Source organism: Camelus ferus, chromosome 9 (assembly GCF_009834535.1).
Source record: "Camelus ferus isolate YT-003-E chromosome 9, BCGSAC_Cfer_1.0, whole genome shotgun sequence".
Taxonomy (NCBI): Eukaryota; Metazoa; Chordata; class Mammalia; order Artiodactyla; family Camelidae; genus Camelus; species Camelus ferus.
Window position 1 is genome coordinate 50,931,480 of NC_045704.1, and position 15,983 is coordinate 50,947,462.

The 15,983-nt window shown below is 37.1% G+C and overlaps 1 protein-coding gene across 4 annotated transcripts in view; it reads right to left on the reverse strand.

The window, feature by feature from the left end:
• The window catches only part of LOC116665817, a 417,325-nt gene that overhangs the window by 207,975 nt on the left and 193,367 nt on the right, over positions 1-15,983 (reverse strand). Inside the window, exon 4 of one of the 4 annotated variants that reach the window (XM_032486803.1) lies at positions 2,262-2,326. The exons of 2 other annotated variants lie outside the window; for them this stretch is intronic. In XM_032486803.1, coding sequence (XP_032342694.1) covers positions 2,262-2,326 — 65 coding nt within the window. Of the gene's footprint in view, positions 1-2,187; positions 2,327-15,983 lie in introns of all 4 variants that reach the window. One more of the 4 variants, XM_032486804.1, reaches the window with a different exon arrangement.

A 15,983-nucleotide genomic window follows, 5' to 3' on the forward strand; every position in this document is an offset into this window, starting at 1 on the left:
AGCAAGGCCTCCTCCTCAGCAGCCTGGGTGTCAGCCCCACGAGGCTGTTCTCCAGGCTTCTACTTGTAATAATTCCAAGCTCAGTCTGAGTGGTGACAGCTGTTTTCTGAAACTGCTACCTGTGATAGCTCAGTTTTCTCTCTTGGCTTTTTTGGTGGCCTAGTAAACAATTCGTTATACTTAGTGGACAATTCTTTAAATCAATTTTTTAATTAAAATAACTGATGTGACTCCTGTCTCCTTACTAGACCTGGCCTGACATGACAGCAGTCTATCATGTCCCTGTCGTAAAGATCACATTCACTCCTTTACTCCTTGGCATTATTTAGTATCTTTAGAGCAGATACATGACAGGTACTGTCCTAGAGAGTGGATGCAGACTGTTGATCAAGACATACATTATGCTGTAAAATAAAACGTAATTTAATTTAACAGTGTTGGGCACCATAGAGAGCCCATAAATTTAGAGAAGCTTCTGGTTCTAACTCCAGTTAGAACAGTTAAGCATACTGAAAATACAGCATATTATACATGGTAATATGTCCAGGAAATTTTAAAAAATCCAGCCTCTGAGGCCTGAAAGACAGACATAAGTGCAGGAGTTTTCTAACAAATGTATGCCACCAAGATGTGCTGCTGTGAACGAGCCCGCTATTCCAGGGCAGGGAAGTTTTCGCCTTTATTTGCAGAAGCGGCCCCTGGTTTTCAGTTTAGCTCATTGAAATGACACCGAGAAACAGACAAATTGGAAGGAGTCCCAAGAAGTTCACAAAAAATGACTCAGAGCAGTGGAAGGGCAGAGTAATGAGGCTAGATTGCAATGACTAAATGTATTTTTATCTAGTATTCAACTAAGTGCAATTGTGACATCTAAAAATTAGTGAGGCAGAAAAAGAAAAAAATAATTATAGGGAAGATAATATATAATAATTAACTACTGAAAAGAGTGTGCTTTAAATAATGAGATACAAGTAAAGCAGAAATACCTTGAGCTGATTATAGAGACTCAGTTTCTCACATTGAGGTGAGAGGAGTGTTATCATTTGAAATTCACAGCCCTTAAAAAAAAGAACAGACAAAACATGTAATTTTTAACTGCCAACAGTGCAGTCCAAAATGATGCAGTAGTGTTTGTCCACATCCAATTTATAAAGTTCTGCATGTTTCTCAAGTTATCCTTTTCTTTAATTAAAATACTCAGAAAATTCTTGTAAATTGTGGAAATGCCTGTGATGGTCTCTTTCTGAAAGGCACTGGTAAGTGCCACAAAAAATAATTCAGTTACAAAAAAGTAAAATGAGAGATCTTCATAGATACTGGTTTCATTGAACATCATATGACAAAGCTCAAGAAAAACAAATGTATTTAATACATAAAGTGTAGTCTCTGATTTTTTAAAAAATTAATGTGGTAGTTTTTAAAATTTACTTATTTATTGGAAGGGGGGTTAGGTTTATTTATGTATTTATTTTTAATGGAAGTACTGGGGATTGAACCCAGGACCTCATGCATGCTCAGCATGCACTCTACCACTGAGCTGTACCCTCCCCTCCCCCAGATCCTTTCACTAATATTTTACTATGCATTATTATGTATCTATCCACAGTACATCTTGTTTTTTAAGGCATTTCAAACTAGGTTGTAATTTTAGGTCATGGGTTTTTTTGGGGGGTGAGGGGTAATTAGGTACCTATCTAATAAGTAGGTTATTAGATTGAACCTAGGACCTCGTGCATGCTAAGCATACACTCTACCATTGAGCTGTAACCTCCCCCACCACGTAGTCTCTGATTTTAAAAAATTAACTTTACAGAGTTATGAAAATTAATATGGATCTGCTCAAAATCAAGTAGCAAAAGCCAATAGTTTCCTTTGTGGTAACTGGGCCATAAATGATCAAAATTAGAAATGACAAGAAAAGGTATTTTACCCAGATATTCTTAATCTCACTAGCAGATCTGCTCCAAAATGTTCTGCTACGTTCCTCTTTAGTCAACCCTTCTCTGGTATTTAAGGGTTTACACTTAAGCTAATCATGCTTGCTGGTACTCACCACAGACACTGACTGTCTTTATCTGTGAAATAACCTTTTAGTGATATGTCTTTGGGGCTCCCTGTCACGGTCAGTGCACAAAGTCCTCTTTGTTACCAAGGGAAAGGAGTCTAGGACTGGTTTGAGTTAAATACCAGGTCGCTGTAACTGATCGCCAACACAACTTCTCAGAGGTTTGGGAGCAGGTTTTTCTTTTTATTCTTTGTACCTCTGCCATATTTCGTCCATTCTTAGAAAGGTCCTGGAGCTGAGGTTGTATATCTTCCTTGAGTGCTGAAAGGTGAAAAAGAAACTTTTCTAGAGACATAGTACAATACAAATTCGATGTCATTCTTTGATGTTTAAGTTTTATGCCTATATTTTAAAATAAAAACTTCTCCACATCATTTATAAATTGGTTGAGAAAAGACACGTTAAAAAATGGAATTAGCACGTAGAGCAAAAGTTAATCAAAGCAGACTCTAGATTTACAATCTCATTAGAATGACTCATCTAAACGTTTCTCAGAGATCTAGTGGTGGGGGTCACTCATTTTGTCTGGTTCGATAGAGGGCCCTCTGGCCCTGTACTCACTAAACTCAGACCATAAAGCCTTCATCTCATAAAGTATAAAAGCCTATTTCCTAGGTCATGACTCTGGCTCTGAGGGTAACTTGGACGCTGTGGTTCAGTCAGCTGCCCTGTTTCCCAGGCTGATGTCACTTTCTGTTATGTACCCCAAGGAAGTTCAGCTCAGCACTAAGAACCATGCATTGACTCATCTGATCCTAAGGTTATAAAATTGTTTTTTATAAAAACTTAGTAAGCTAACTCTTCCACTTCATGGCAGAAAAAAATGAGCCTAGAGTCCTTAAATTAATTATTAAAGCTCTACAGCATGTTATGAACAATGTGTAATAATAACAATTGTGTGTATTGAGTATTTGATATACTTCAGTCATTAAATTGAGCACTATCTCTGTGAGATTTAGTCCTTACAGGAGTCATGTGAGAAAGGTAGTATTATTATCCTTATTTTACAGGAGAGATAACTGAGGCAAAGATAAATGGTGCAGTTCATTTTAGGACCTGCACCCCAATGTTCACAGCAGCACTATTTACAATAGCCAAGACATGAAAACAGCCTAAATGTCCATCAACAGATGACTAGATAAAGAAGATGTGGTATATTTATACAATGGAATACTATTCAGCCATAAAAAACCGACAACATAACGCCATTTGCAGCAACATGGATGTTCCAGGTCTAGAATGTGGAAAGATTAGAACTCAGATGGCTGGACATCAGACTTTATATTCTGAGCCACTGTATGTTACACACTTATCTGTAGCTGGTTCAAAACATAATTACAAGCTGAGGCAGCAACAAACCAAAATGTCAGGGACTCAGGTATACCTACATCTTTGTCCCTGCTGTCCTGAAGGTCACAGTCTAGTTTAATGAAGGACAAACTCATTCTGTCAAGGCCTAAACAATAAATATTTTAGGCTTAGTGGGCCATTCAATCTCTGTGCAACTACTCAGTGTTGACACTGCAGCATAGAGTCAGCCAATGATGATATGTAAAAGAGTGGACATGGCCGTGGGCTAATAAAACTTTATTCACAAAAACAAGCTGAGGGCCGACTTCATTTGACAATCTCTGATCAAATAAATTTCATAAATAAATTACAATGCAATGTACGTCCTGAGAGTGGCATATATAAACCACTGCAGAATCACAGAGAGAGCAATGATTCACCTTGCCAGAGGTATTCAGGGGAAGAAACATTTAAGGAATATATCTAAAAATTAGTAAATTAATTGGCAAGAAGGTTAAGATACCCCAGGCAGAGGTGATGGTATAAGCAACATCTCAGAGGCAGGACATTTGAGAAACAGTAGCTAGTTTAGCAAGGCTGAAGTACAGGTATATAGTGAGTGACAGCATAAAAGAAAAACAGAGAAGTAGACGGAATAGAGGTGGCATTTCATGACAGGTCTACAGTAGAGTGCTAAGGAATTTGAATTTTAAATGATAGAAGATGGGGAGATATTAAAAACTCTTTAACAGAAATATCATCATTAGATTTATGGTTTTTTAAAAAATGAATAATTCTGGAGGATTTTCTTCAAAGGGAAAAATGTGATAGAACATATTCAAAAAGCACCTTTTTTGTACTGGATATGCCCAAGTTTTAAAACACAATTTAACTTCAAGAAATACACTAATACACTGTAAGGAGAAACAATGGAAAGAAAAAAGCCCATGCTGGCTTTTGTAACTTGAGATGCTATTACAGCTTTTTTATTAAATGCCCTCAAGCTATACTTTTTGTTTAATTAGTCTCTGCATCTTGGATTCATGCATAATTTTTATGTTGTTTGTGAATAGGAAACTTGTTTAGTAACTGTCCTCTGTTTCAGTCCAAATAAAAATGTTTTAATATAAATTTGTATTTATGAGATGTCCATCCCGTGCTACCATTGCTACCATTTCTACCATTTAAAAATATGTTTCACACCAGCAGTATTTATTTTGGCACAGTATGCTTATGTTTTGTCCCAGGTCCACCTTCAATGCAAACCAAAGTAGAAATTTTGTAGATGAAGGGCAGGGGCAAAACAGCAATGACCTCAAAGTCAGGACACGTGACACCTCTTTAGCTCCTGCCACCAATTAGATGGTTCACTTTGAATTTACTAACTCTCAAACCAAAAAGCAGATTACCAAAAAGCAACGTAACAGAGCACTTCAGAAAGAGAAGAGAGCTTCTTCAAGTGTATGGTAACTGGCAAACTGAATCATATTTTTAGGGCTTCAAATTTTTAATTTTCCTAAGTTTTCTTTTCCTTAACCGGCAAATCCTTTTCAATCACACATACACACTCACACACATTTCCAAATGAAATCTTGGAAATTAAGATAGGAGCCCCCTCTGAGTTTGTGCTCTAAAAGGTGGAAAAGACTAATGTCTTTTGAAACAAAGTGTGAAATGGTCAATAGAACCTATGACAGAGTCATCTGAGATCCCCTATAACTCCCACTACATGGAACAACACATGAATATTTTTAATAGAACTAACACAAAATCACAGTGTGTTTTTTAAAATCTTCCAGTTAAAATAATTGTTCTCTTACGATAAACTAAGCTATGACTTAAGTTACCTTCACTGTAAGCCTACCATTCCCTGTACCTAGGTCTTGGCACTGACAGAGACACCATTACCGAAAACCAAACAATGCAATATAAATTAGATATAGCCATTTTCACAGCAGGATTCTCAATCTGAACTATGAACAGGTTATTAATTGTTCTGAGAAGATTTTTTATTCTGTCTTAGGACAGGTATGGTGACTTGAGGAAAAACTGTCCTTTAATCTGTTAAAACAATGAATACCTTGATTGATTCTTTAATGTTAAATCAAACTTGTGTTCCAGAGATAAACCCTACTATTCATCATGCATTTTCCTTTTGATATATTACTGGAATCAAAGTGTTACTATTTCATCAAGGATGTTTCCAGCTATGTTTATAAGAGATGGTAGTCTGTACTTTTCCTTTCTTGTAATGTCTTTGCTATCAGTGTCACTGGCCCCATAAATCAAACTGGGAAGTCTTCCCCTCTCTAATTTCTGAAGGAGAATTTATACAATTGGTGTTATTTCTTGCTTCAGTATTCAACAGAATTCATGCAGTGAAAACTATCTGTTTGGAGCGTGCATATGTGCATATCTAAAGGTTTTTTGGAACAAACTTAATTTGTGTGTATGTGTTCAGTTTTCTATTTCAGTTTGTGCCAGTTGATAAGTTGCAGCTTTTATGAATGTGCCTATTTAGACTAGGTTTTCAGATTTTTGACATTAAAATGTTTGTAATATTTGCTTATCTTTTTTAATATTAGTAGACTCTATAGAAATAGCTATTCTTTTATCTCTAATACTGAATTGATCATTTATGGTCTTTCTTTTGTGTGCAGCCTTTCTCGAATGAGTTTCCATGAGAAAATTAAGGCCCCAAATATCCACTGAATGGAATGGATTTATCTGTGCACTAGAATGACAGCAACTATGGACCACTGGGGGGCATTTGGGAAAACTGTCCCTCCCTTAATTTTCTGTCTTGTTTAATTCTTCCATGACAGTTTGTTTGTTTGGTAAAGACTCCTTGAGGAGTTACAGTGTTTCCCCTTAACTGATCAGCCTGCTCTCCATATAACATGCGAAGTCACTGTAACAGCAGAGTCCCACTTACCCTGTCATTTGGGGTATGGCCACATATACTACTCCAAATGCATTATGATCTCAATGAGGTGGTATTCTTTTTGTTTAAACATTTACGTATCTTTTAAAAAATTAAAAGAATTAAAATATTTGATATTTTCCTGCATATTTATAATTTCTGGTGCTTTTTGTTCTTCTCTAGAGTTATTAGCTTCCGTCTTCTGTTGTTTTCACTTACCTAGAACAATCTGAGAATTTCTTGTAGTGCTGATCTCACTGCAACAAATTCTCTTAATTTTATTTACCTGAAAAATGTCTATTTCACCTTGGTTTTTGGAGGAGATTGTTGACACATGTAAAACTGAACTGACTATTAGTTTCTTTAAGCACATTAAACATTTCCCATGGCCTCTCACTTCTTTTGATGAGAATCAGTTCTCATTTGTACTTTTGTTCCCCTCACGTAATGTGTCACTTCTGCTGTTTTTCACATTTTCTCTACGTCTCTGGTTTGTTGCACTTTGACTTTCATATGCTTGGCTGAGCTTTATTTTGCATTCATCCTGTTTGGTGTTTGCTAAGGATGATAGATTCATATTTTTGTGTCTTTCACAAAATTTTGGAAATTAAATCATTATTTCCTCAAATGCCTTTTGTCCCATTCCTTCTTCCTTCTCTGGGTCTCAAATGACACCTATGTCATATGTCCTGTAAGTCACTGAGGTGCTGTTTATTTCTTTAATTTTACTTCTCTGTGTTTTCCAGAATACATAATTTGTTAGCTCTACAAATTCCCTGACCCCTTCTTCTGCTATCTTCAGGATGCTTTTAAGTCCATTCAGTAAATTTTTCATCTCACATATTTAAGTTCTAGAATTGTTTGATTCTATTTTATAATTTATAATTCTCTGCTTAGATTTTTCTAATCCCTCATTTTGGCCACAATTCCCTTTACATTCTTGAAAATATATAATACATATTTTGAAGTTCTTGTCTATTGATGGCTATATCTGAGTTACCTGGGGCTGAGTCTTTATGCACCACAGGGTCCCCTGATATCTTTGCAAAAGCAGACCACTCCTAAGAAACCTTTCATAAACTGAAATGGAGTAAAGCAAAGAAGCAATTACCTTAAAACACATCTTGCTAATGGATGTACAAAAATAAATCAAGATAAAGCACATATACTCAGACACAGTTCAAAGCTACAGTAGCTTAGTGCTTTGACATCAATCTTGGTAATATTGTTTTGGATATGTCTCCTCAGAGAAAACAAGAAAAAATAAACAAATGGAGCTATATGAAACCAAAAAGCTTTCTCACAGTGAAGGAAATCTAACAACAAAATGAAAAGGCAGCCTACTGAATGGGAGATGATATTTGCAAACAATATATCCAGTAACTAGTTAATATACAAAAATATGCAAATAACTGCAGACAACCCAACATCAAAAAAACAAACAAACCTAATTTAAAAATAGGCACAGGACCTAAAATAAACATTTTTCCAAAGAAGACATACAGATGGACAACAGGCACATGAAAAGATGCTCAACATCACTAAGCATCAGAAGAACACAAGTCAAAACCACAATGAGATATCACCTCACACCTGTGAGGATGACTATTACCAAAACATCTACAAATAACAAATATTAGTGAGGATGTGGATAAAAGAGAACGCTTGGGCACTGTTGGTGGAAATGTAAATTGATGTAGCCTCTAAGGAAAACAGTATGGAGATTCCTTAAAAAATTAAAAATAGAACTACCATATGATTTAACAATTCCACTCCTGGATATTTATCCAAAGAAAACAAAAAACACTAATTAGAAAAGATACATTTGGCTATTTACAATGGCCAAGATATAAAAGCAACCCAAATGCCCATCAACAGATGAATGGATAAAGAAAATGTGATATATATGTATATTATATCCAGTGGTGTATCCAACAATGCATTAAAAGGATTATGCACCATAATCAAGTAGGATTTATCACAGGGATGCAAGGATTTTTCAATATCTGCAAATCAATCAATATGATATATCAAATTAACAAATTGGAGAATAAAAACTATATGATCATCTCAATAGATGCAGATAAAATTTAACATCCACTTATGAGAAAAACTCTCCATAAAGTGGGCAGAGAGGGAACATACCTCAACATAATAAAGGCCATAAATGACAAACCCACAGCTAACATCATACTCAATGGTGAAAAGCTGTAAGCATTCCCTCTAAGATCAGGGACAAGACAAGGATGCCCACTCTCACCACTTTTATTCAACATAGTACTGGAAGGCCTACCCACAGCAATCAGAGAAGAAAAAGAAATGAAAGGAACCCAAATTGGAAAGGAAGAAATAAAATTCACTGTTTGCAGATGATATAATACTATACACAGAAAACCCTAAAGACACCACCAGAAAACTACTAGAGCTCATCAATGAATTCGGCAAAGTTGCAGGATACAAATTAATATACAGAAATCTGTTGCATTTCTATACACTAACAACAAAGTATTAGAAAGATAAATTAAGGAAACAATCACATTTACTATCGCATCAAAAAGAATAAAATACCTAGGAATAAACCTACCTAAGGAAGCAAAAACCTGTACTCTGAAAACCATAAGACAATGATGAAAGAAATTGAAGATGACACAAACAGATGAAAAGACATACTGTGTTTCCTGAATTGTTAAAATGACCATACTACCCAAGGCAATCTACAGTTTTAATGCAATCCCTATCAAAATACCAATGGCGTGTTTCACAGAACTAGAGCAAATTATTTTAAAATTTATATGGAAACAAAGACCCCAAATAGGTAAAACAATCTTGAAGAAGAAGAATGGAGCTGGAGGAATCACGCTTCCTGACTTCAGACTATACTATAAAGATACAGTAATCAAAATAGTATGGTCCTGGCACAAAAACAGACACATAGATCAACAGAACAAGATAGAGGGCCCAGAAATAAACCCATGTACTTCCAGTCTATTAATCTATGACAAATGAGGCAAGAATACACAATGGAGAAAAGACAGTCTCTTCAATAAGTGGTGCTGAGAAAACTGTGCAGCTACATGTAAAAGAATGAAATTAGAACATTCTCTAACAGCATGTACAAAAATAAACTCAACATAGATTAAAGACCTAAATGTAAGACTAGATACTATAAAACTCCTAGAGGAAAACATAGCCAGAACACTGTTTGACATAAGTCACAGCAATATTTTTTGGACCCAACTCCTAGTGTAATGGAAACACAACCAAAAATAAACAAATGGGACCTAATTAAACTTAAAAGGTTTTGCACAGGAATGGAAACCTGCAACAAAATGAAAATGCAGCCTACTGAATGTGAAAAAATATCTGTAAATGATATGACCACTAAAGGATTAACATTCAACATATTTAAACAGCTCATACAACTCAACATCAAAAACACAAACAACTCAATTAAAAAATGGGCAGAAGAACTGAACAGACATTTTTCCAAAGAGGAAATGCAGATCACCAAGAGGCACATGAAAAGATGTTCAATATTGCTAATAATCAGGACAATGCAAATCAAAACCACAATAAGATATCACCTCACACCTGTCAGAGTGAGTATCATCAAAAAAAACAAAAAACACACAAATAACAAATTGTTGGCAAGGATGTGGAGAAAATGGAGCCCTTTTACACTGTTGGTAGGAATGTAAATTGGTGCAGCCACTGTGGAAAGCAGTATGGAAATTTCTCAAAAAACTAAAAAAACAAAAAACAAAACTACCATATGACTCAGCAATTCCACTCCTGGGTATATATCCAAAAAGACAAAAACAAAAACATTAATTTGAAAAGATATATGCATCCCAATGTTCACAGCAGCACTGTTTACAATAGCCAAGGTATGGAAGCAACCTAAGTGTCCATCAACAGATGAATGGATAAAGAAGATGTGTGATATATATATACAATGGAATACTACTCAGCCATAAAAAAGAATGAAAATTTTGCCATTTGCAGCCACATGAATGGACTTGAAGGGCATTATACTAAGTGAAATAAATCAAACAGAAAAAGAGAAAGACAAATACTATATGATATGACTTATATTTGGAATCTAAAAAATACAACAAACTAGTGAATATAACAAAAAAGAAGCAAACTCACAGACATAGAGAACAAACTAGTGGTTACCAGAGATGAGATGGGGTGAGAGGAATTATAGGGGTGGGGGAGTGGGAGGTACAAACTATTGAGTGTAGACAGGCACAGGGATGTATTGTACAACACGGGGAATGTAGCCAGTATTTCATAATAACTCTAAGTGGAAAGTAACCTTTAAAATAGTATACTAAAATTTTTTAATTAAATAAATTTAAAAAAATTTTTTCTATTTTTTTAATTTCACATCTATACAAGATGGTGGCTGCTCACTAAATGTACTGCAATAATCATTTCATGATGTGTATAAGTCAAATCATTATGCTGTACACCTTAAACTCAGACAGCACTGTCTGTCATTTATATCCCAATAAAACTAGAAGAGGGAAAAAAAGCTGCAGTGGCTTGATGCTGAGATGCTGAGCTCAGGTTCCAGGAAGGAACTTGGAGGGTCCTCTTTCCCTGCTGAGAGGGGAGGTTTGCATGCTGCCTCCATAAAGGCTCACTGCAAAACAAACACTGAACGCTATCTTCACTTTTTGCCTTTTTTCCTTAAAAGTGAAAATCCTCTTCAGATTTCCTTCGGTTAGTTGAAACAAATACTACTGTAGGTCTTTTGTAAAAGCCAACGGGCGTAAAGTGAACTTTCAAAAAGTGTAGGATACCTGTATTTTCTCTCTTGCTTTTGGGTCACATTTTCCTATTTCTTCATGCATCTACATTTTTTTTTTATCCTAGATGCTGTGTATGATATGTTACAGAGACTCTGGTATCTCTTACCCATCTTTAAAATATTAATAATCTTTATTTTAGCAAACTGTTAACCTAGCTGGACCCAAACTTCAAACTCTGTCTCCCTGAGATGAACAGCAGTGAAAATCTCTGCTCAGCAATTTCAGGTTTCCTGAAATTGGAAATCAGGAATCTCCCTGGACATGCCAAGTACAAGGGTAGGACAAGGATTTGGGGGCTTCCCTTCAATGGTCTCCTTCATTGTGGGATTTCTTTCTCCATATTCTAGTCCCTAGAAGCCATAAACTCCATTTCTCTGACTATAAACCACTAAGACTGTGGTTTTTTTCTTGAGGTCCTGGCCCCACGCAAAACAAAATTGGGAGAACAAATCATATTCATGGCATTTCTCTTTGGTCAAAGATAATTTTCCCTACAGTTTCTGACTGCTTTTGGAGTGCATTCATACATTACTTTCTTATACTGATTTAGAGTTATCATTGCTGTCTGCTGGAGTGTTAGTTTAACACAGGCTACTTCGCCATCACTAGAAGTCATTCATACACTTTCTATCTTCATGTGGAAAAGTTGAAAGACCTAAATCCCATTTTTATGGCTAATAACATTAAGCCTTGCACATAGTAGGGACTCATAGGACACTGTGTTGAGTGAATTTAGGCCCTCTACACAGTCTTTGGTGACTTTTTTAAATTTCAATTTTCTGATTTAAAAAAATAAATGAGATTCTCTACCTTAAAGTCCAATTATACTCCTTACCCTCCAATCTGCCCCATTTTTCATGCCTGTATTATTTTAATAACCACCACCTGTCATTCATCCTCTAAACTCTCAGCTCTCCACTGTTTTTCACAGTGACTAATTTATGTCTCTAAAAACCAGGATGATAATGAATTCCAGCTTCATCTCAAATGACAAAATCTTTGGTAACTATCACTACCAGAATAAAAACTCTGATTTTTAAGGTTAGCAAGTCATTTTTTATCTCCCCAATTCTGACTCCAAATTAAGTTTTCTGTTATGTCCCACACACCCTGAATTCAAGCCACCCCATTCTACTGGTGCAGAAAAAATGTGTTACAGCTCAGTATTACAGCTCAGCCCTACAGCTCAGTTGTGACAGCAACCTGGACCAGGGCACTCGGAGAATTGGAAAACTCAGGTTTATTACGCCAACAAGCCCAGAAGAGTTAACACTCCAAGCTCTGGACCCCTTCTGTAGGTTTACACAGGCTTTTATAGGCTGCCAGTTTACACTTTGCAACATCATATGCAAATAAGGTATAAGAAAAGTTGACTAATTAGGAACAAGCTTTGTAGAAATGGATCAATTAGGAGGGAGAGAAATAACCAATCAGGAATGAGGGAAATGGGCCAATCAGGAGTGAAAGAAATAACCAATCAGGAGTGAGATCCATGCAAATGAAGTACTACAAATGGACCAATCAGGAGTTAGCTCAGGGAACCAATAGAATTTTAGGAGTAAGTTCCACTTTCCTAGAAGTAAGCCATTTCAGAGGCAAAAAGTGAGATAGAGCCACTGGGCCAGGGAACTTGATGGTGCCGGGAGGAGACTAGTGGCCCTGCCTGGGGGTCCTGCCGGTCTTTTTTATGGGGCTTCCCACCTCACTACTTCATTCAATATATCTTGCGTCCTCCCCACCCCACCTTTCCTCTCATAATTTCAACTTGCCAAATATGCTAATCTTCTCCAGTTTAAAATAACATTCCCTCTGTAAAGCCTTAGAAAAAAATCACACCAGGGTCTGAATAAGCCCTTTTGAGCCATTATCATGCTCCTTTATCATATTCATTTTCTGTCTTGTAGTTCAGCAAAATTATCCTCCCACCTTTGTCAGTATTTTGCAGGGAGAAAGTACACTTTAGTAATTCAAGTGCAGAGCTAAGTGTACGGTGCTGGTGATTCTCTGATGCAACTTTAAAGCAGCACCATTCACACAACTGGACCCCTGGTAGTACCATCCATGGGACAAAATACAAATATCACCTCTCCTTGGAGGTTGGAGAACTCATCTGGCCTTTCACATTGTATGCTCAGCCAAAGCCCACAGAGCACAGTTAAAACTACTTATGTTGTATTTTCACAAAGTTGAAAAGGACGTGATGACCCCCGTCCACGTCTCATCTATCACAGCCTCAGGTCCTACACATCTACTGAGGCTCTAGGAATTATTACCCTGCTCCTTCCCATCTTACAGTGATCAAGTTCATGGTTTGAAATAGGAAAGATCAAACAGCCAAGTTGTGCTGCTGGTCTGTCTCACTTCCATGCCAAGCATCAGTTTGGCTCACGCAGGAGGCACATTTCCTGCCTGGATCTTGTCCTGCCTACACACGCAAGTAGTCCAGCATATAGTCTCAGCTGAAAATAACTTCCTGTTGGAATGAATTTTGAAAGCAGAAGAGGTGGGACTGAAAGAAACTGATGCTTCACTAGGGAAAAAAAAAAAAAAGCATCATCAAGCCCTTTTATCTTTCTGCCACCAACCATAGAGATTAGAAAAATATAAAGCAACAAACTGCATTTTTTTCACCCTTCTTTGCAGTGAGAAGACAGGAGCATTGTTTGTTTGTTTTTAAAGTTATTTCTTATGGTAACACATCACACCTCCATTTTTTGGTTGGATAAATCAAGACTTAGGAATGCAGTGACAATGAGAATATGGATTTGGACATCAAACACATCCAGGCTCCATCCCTGCACCTTTGCTTCTTCTTATTTAAGTGGTATTAGGCATGCTGCCTGTTTAAACTGAAGCTTCCTATCTGGAAAGCAAGAATAAAAGAAGTCTGCATTCCGAAGGTGGTGTTGGGGACTAAGTGAGATAATACGTGTAAAGTGCTAAAGTAGGACCCGATTCATAGTAAGAACATTATCAATGTCATTATTTTTCCTATTATTCTTTATATATTTCATTACCACCACCTGTCACAGAGGTAGGAAGTGATGGAGAGTGACTGATCAAAAAATGACATCACTCTGTAAATTATCAATGATACAGGCTTCAAAGCTAAGCTTCTTCAACCCCTATACTTGGGACTTTTCTTCTATATTATGGTAAGGATACTTCAATAGCTATAATTTCTCCAAGAAGTCATAGGGATCCAATTTACAGTCTGCTGTGACATTTTATATTTTTATCATCACTTTTTTTTTGTTTTTTGCAAGCTCAGAAAGTAGCAGAATGACACCTTAAATATCTAAGTATGTGCAGCTTTTGGGGTTTTCTGATTTCTCTTTACAGAATTTTTTTTAAACAGACTGAAAATTACCCTTCGTATGCCCAAATGCATTAACCGTGCACACGTATGCATGTACACGTAGACAGAGGCATGAACGTCCACCAGAACCCAGCCAGCTGCTGGAGAGACGGTAATAACTGCTCTGGATGTTCCGGTGATGCATACAGTGTGTTCAGAGAGAACATGGTGAACCTGGTACCCAAGTCTACGACGAGGCAGGCGGCAGACAGGATGAGAGTGATGGCACCTCCTACTCTTGTTTCTCAAGGAGAATGTGAGACAAATGGAGCTGCCGACGAGTTTGCTATTAAACCTTCGAGGAGCATATATTACAATTTTTCATGCCAGTCAGCATGGAAATAACAACCTGGAATTAACTAGAATTTCAAATAACATTAGAGCTCTTGTCAGTAGTACCACAGCCAATGTATGCTAACAAGGGTTTTCGTGAGAAGGCTTCCTGTGCTGTGCTTGTTAAATCAAGCGGAGCCCGAGAAGAAGCACCGTTTCTCCGGGAGAGTATTCCGGACTTCTTTTGAGTTAGAGCATCGAGCATCTCTTTCCCCTTAGATTTCCAAAAAGATGATTCATAGACAAATAAATTAAATTATATCAATAAATAGTGATGCTTCTCTGACCAATTAAAGTTGTCATCTGCTTGGCTCTGAGAATTCCCCCAAAGAAGTTCATCTTACAGCTAATTTAAGCCACCGTGGGAGCTTTAGAGCAAAGAGAAACCACGAGTTTCTTTCCTGCCGATTTAAGAAATATTCTCAGTGTGAAAGGCAAATGTCCTAAAGGCAGAACTGATGACAGAGCACTTTTTAGAAACTCTGATTTCTAAAGGATTGCTCAGATCTAGTCCCTAGAGAAAAGGCTTAACTTAGTTTTCTATCTATTGAAAAGAAATGGAATAAAAATCTAAATACCGGTCATGAGACAGACCACCTAACTTCTCCGGAGAATAACTACTGCAAGATGGAAGCTTAGAATAAGCTGGAGGGGTGGGGATGCGGTGAGGAGAGGATGATGGGGGTGGGGGGGCACCTGACTGAGAATCTCACGTCGGGCTGGCTCTCAGCTTCCAAGCAGTGTCAGGACTGGTTTACCCTGTAACTGTCCCGTGAGCCATTAGACCTGGGGCACAGCCCTTAGCTACTGGGGCTCCTGTAAAACAGACACCACTGCCTACGCCCTGAGATCACGGAAAGGCTGAGTGCCAGCCCTCAGCACAGGGCCTAGCCCACAGTATCAGCTCAAAAATGGTAACTCTCAGTAGGAGTTCAATTAAATAAAAGCCAATGGAAAACTATTCATGGATTCACACAAATCCTTTAGTTTAGTAACTGTAGTTACTAAACTTTAGCAACTACAGATTACCAAAACAGAGGACGCAGGAAATAAGTTATAGTTCTCGGTGAAGACGGCCCTGTCTATCTGTATAAATGGATAAAAATAAATAAGCTTATCTGAATACACGGATTGGTTTCCTTCTCCAGAGTATCTCACATGATCTGTTGCACTGGCCTTTATAACTGCCCATCA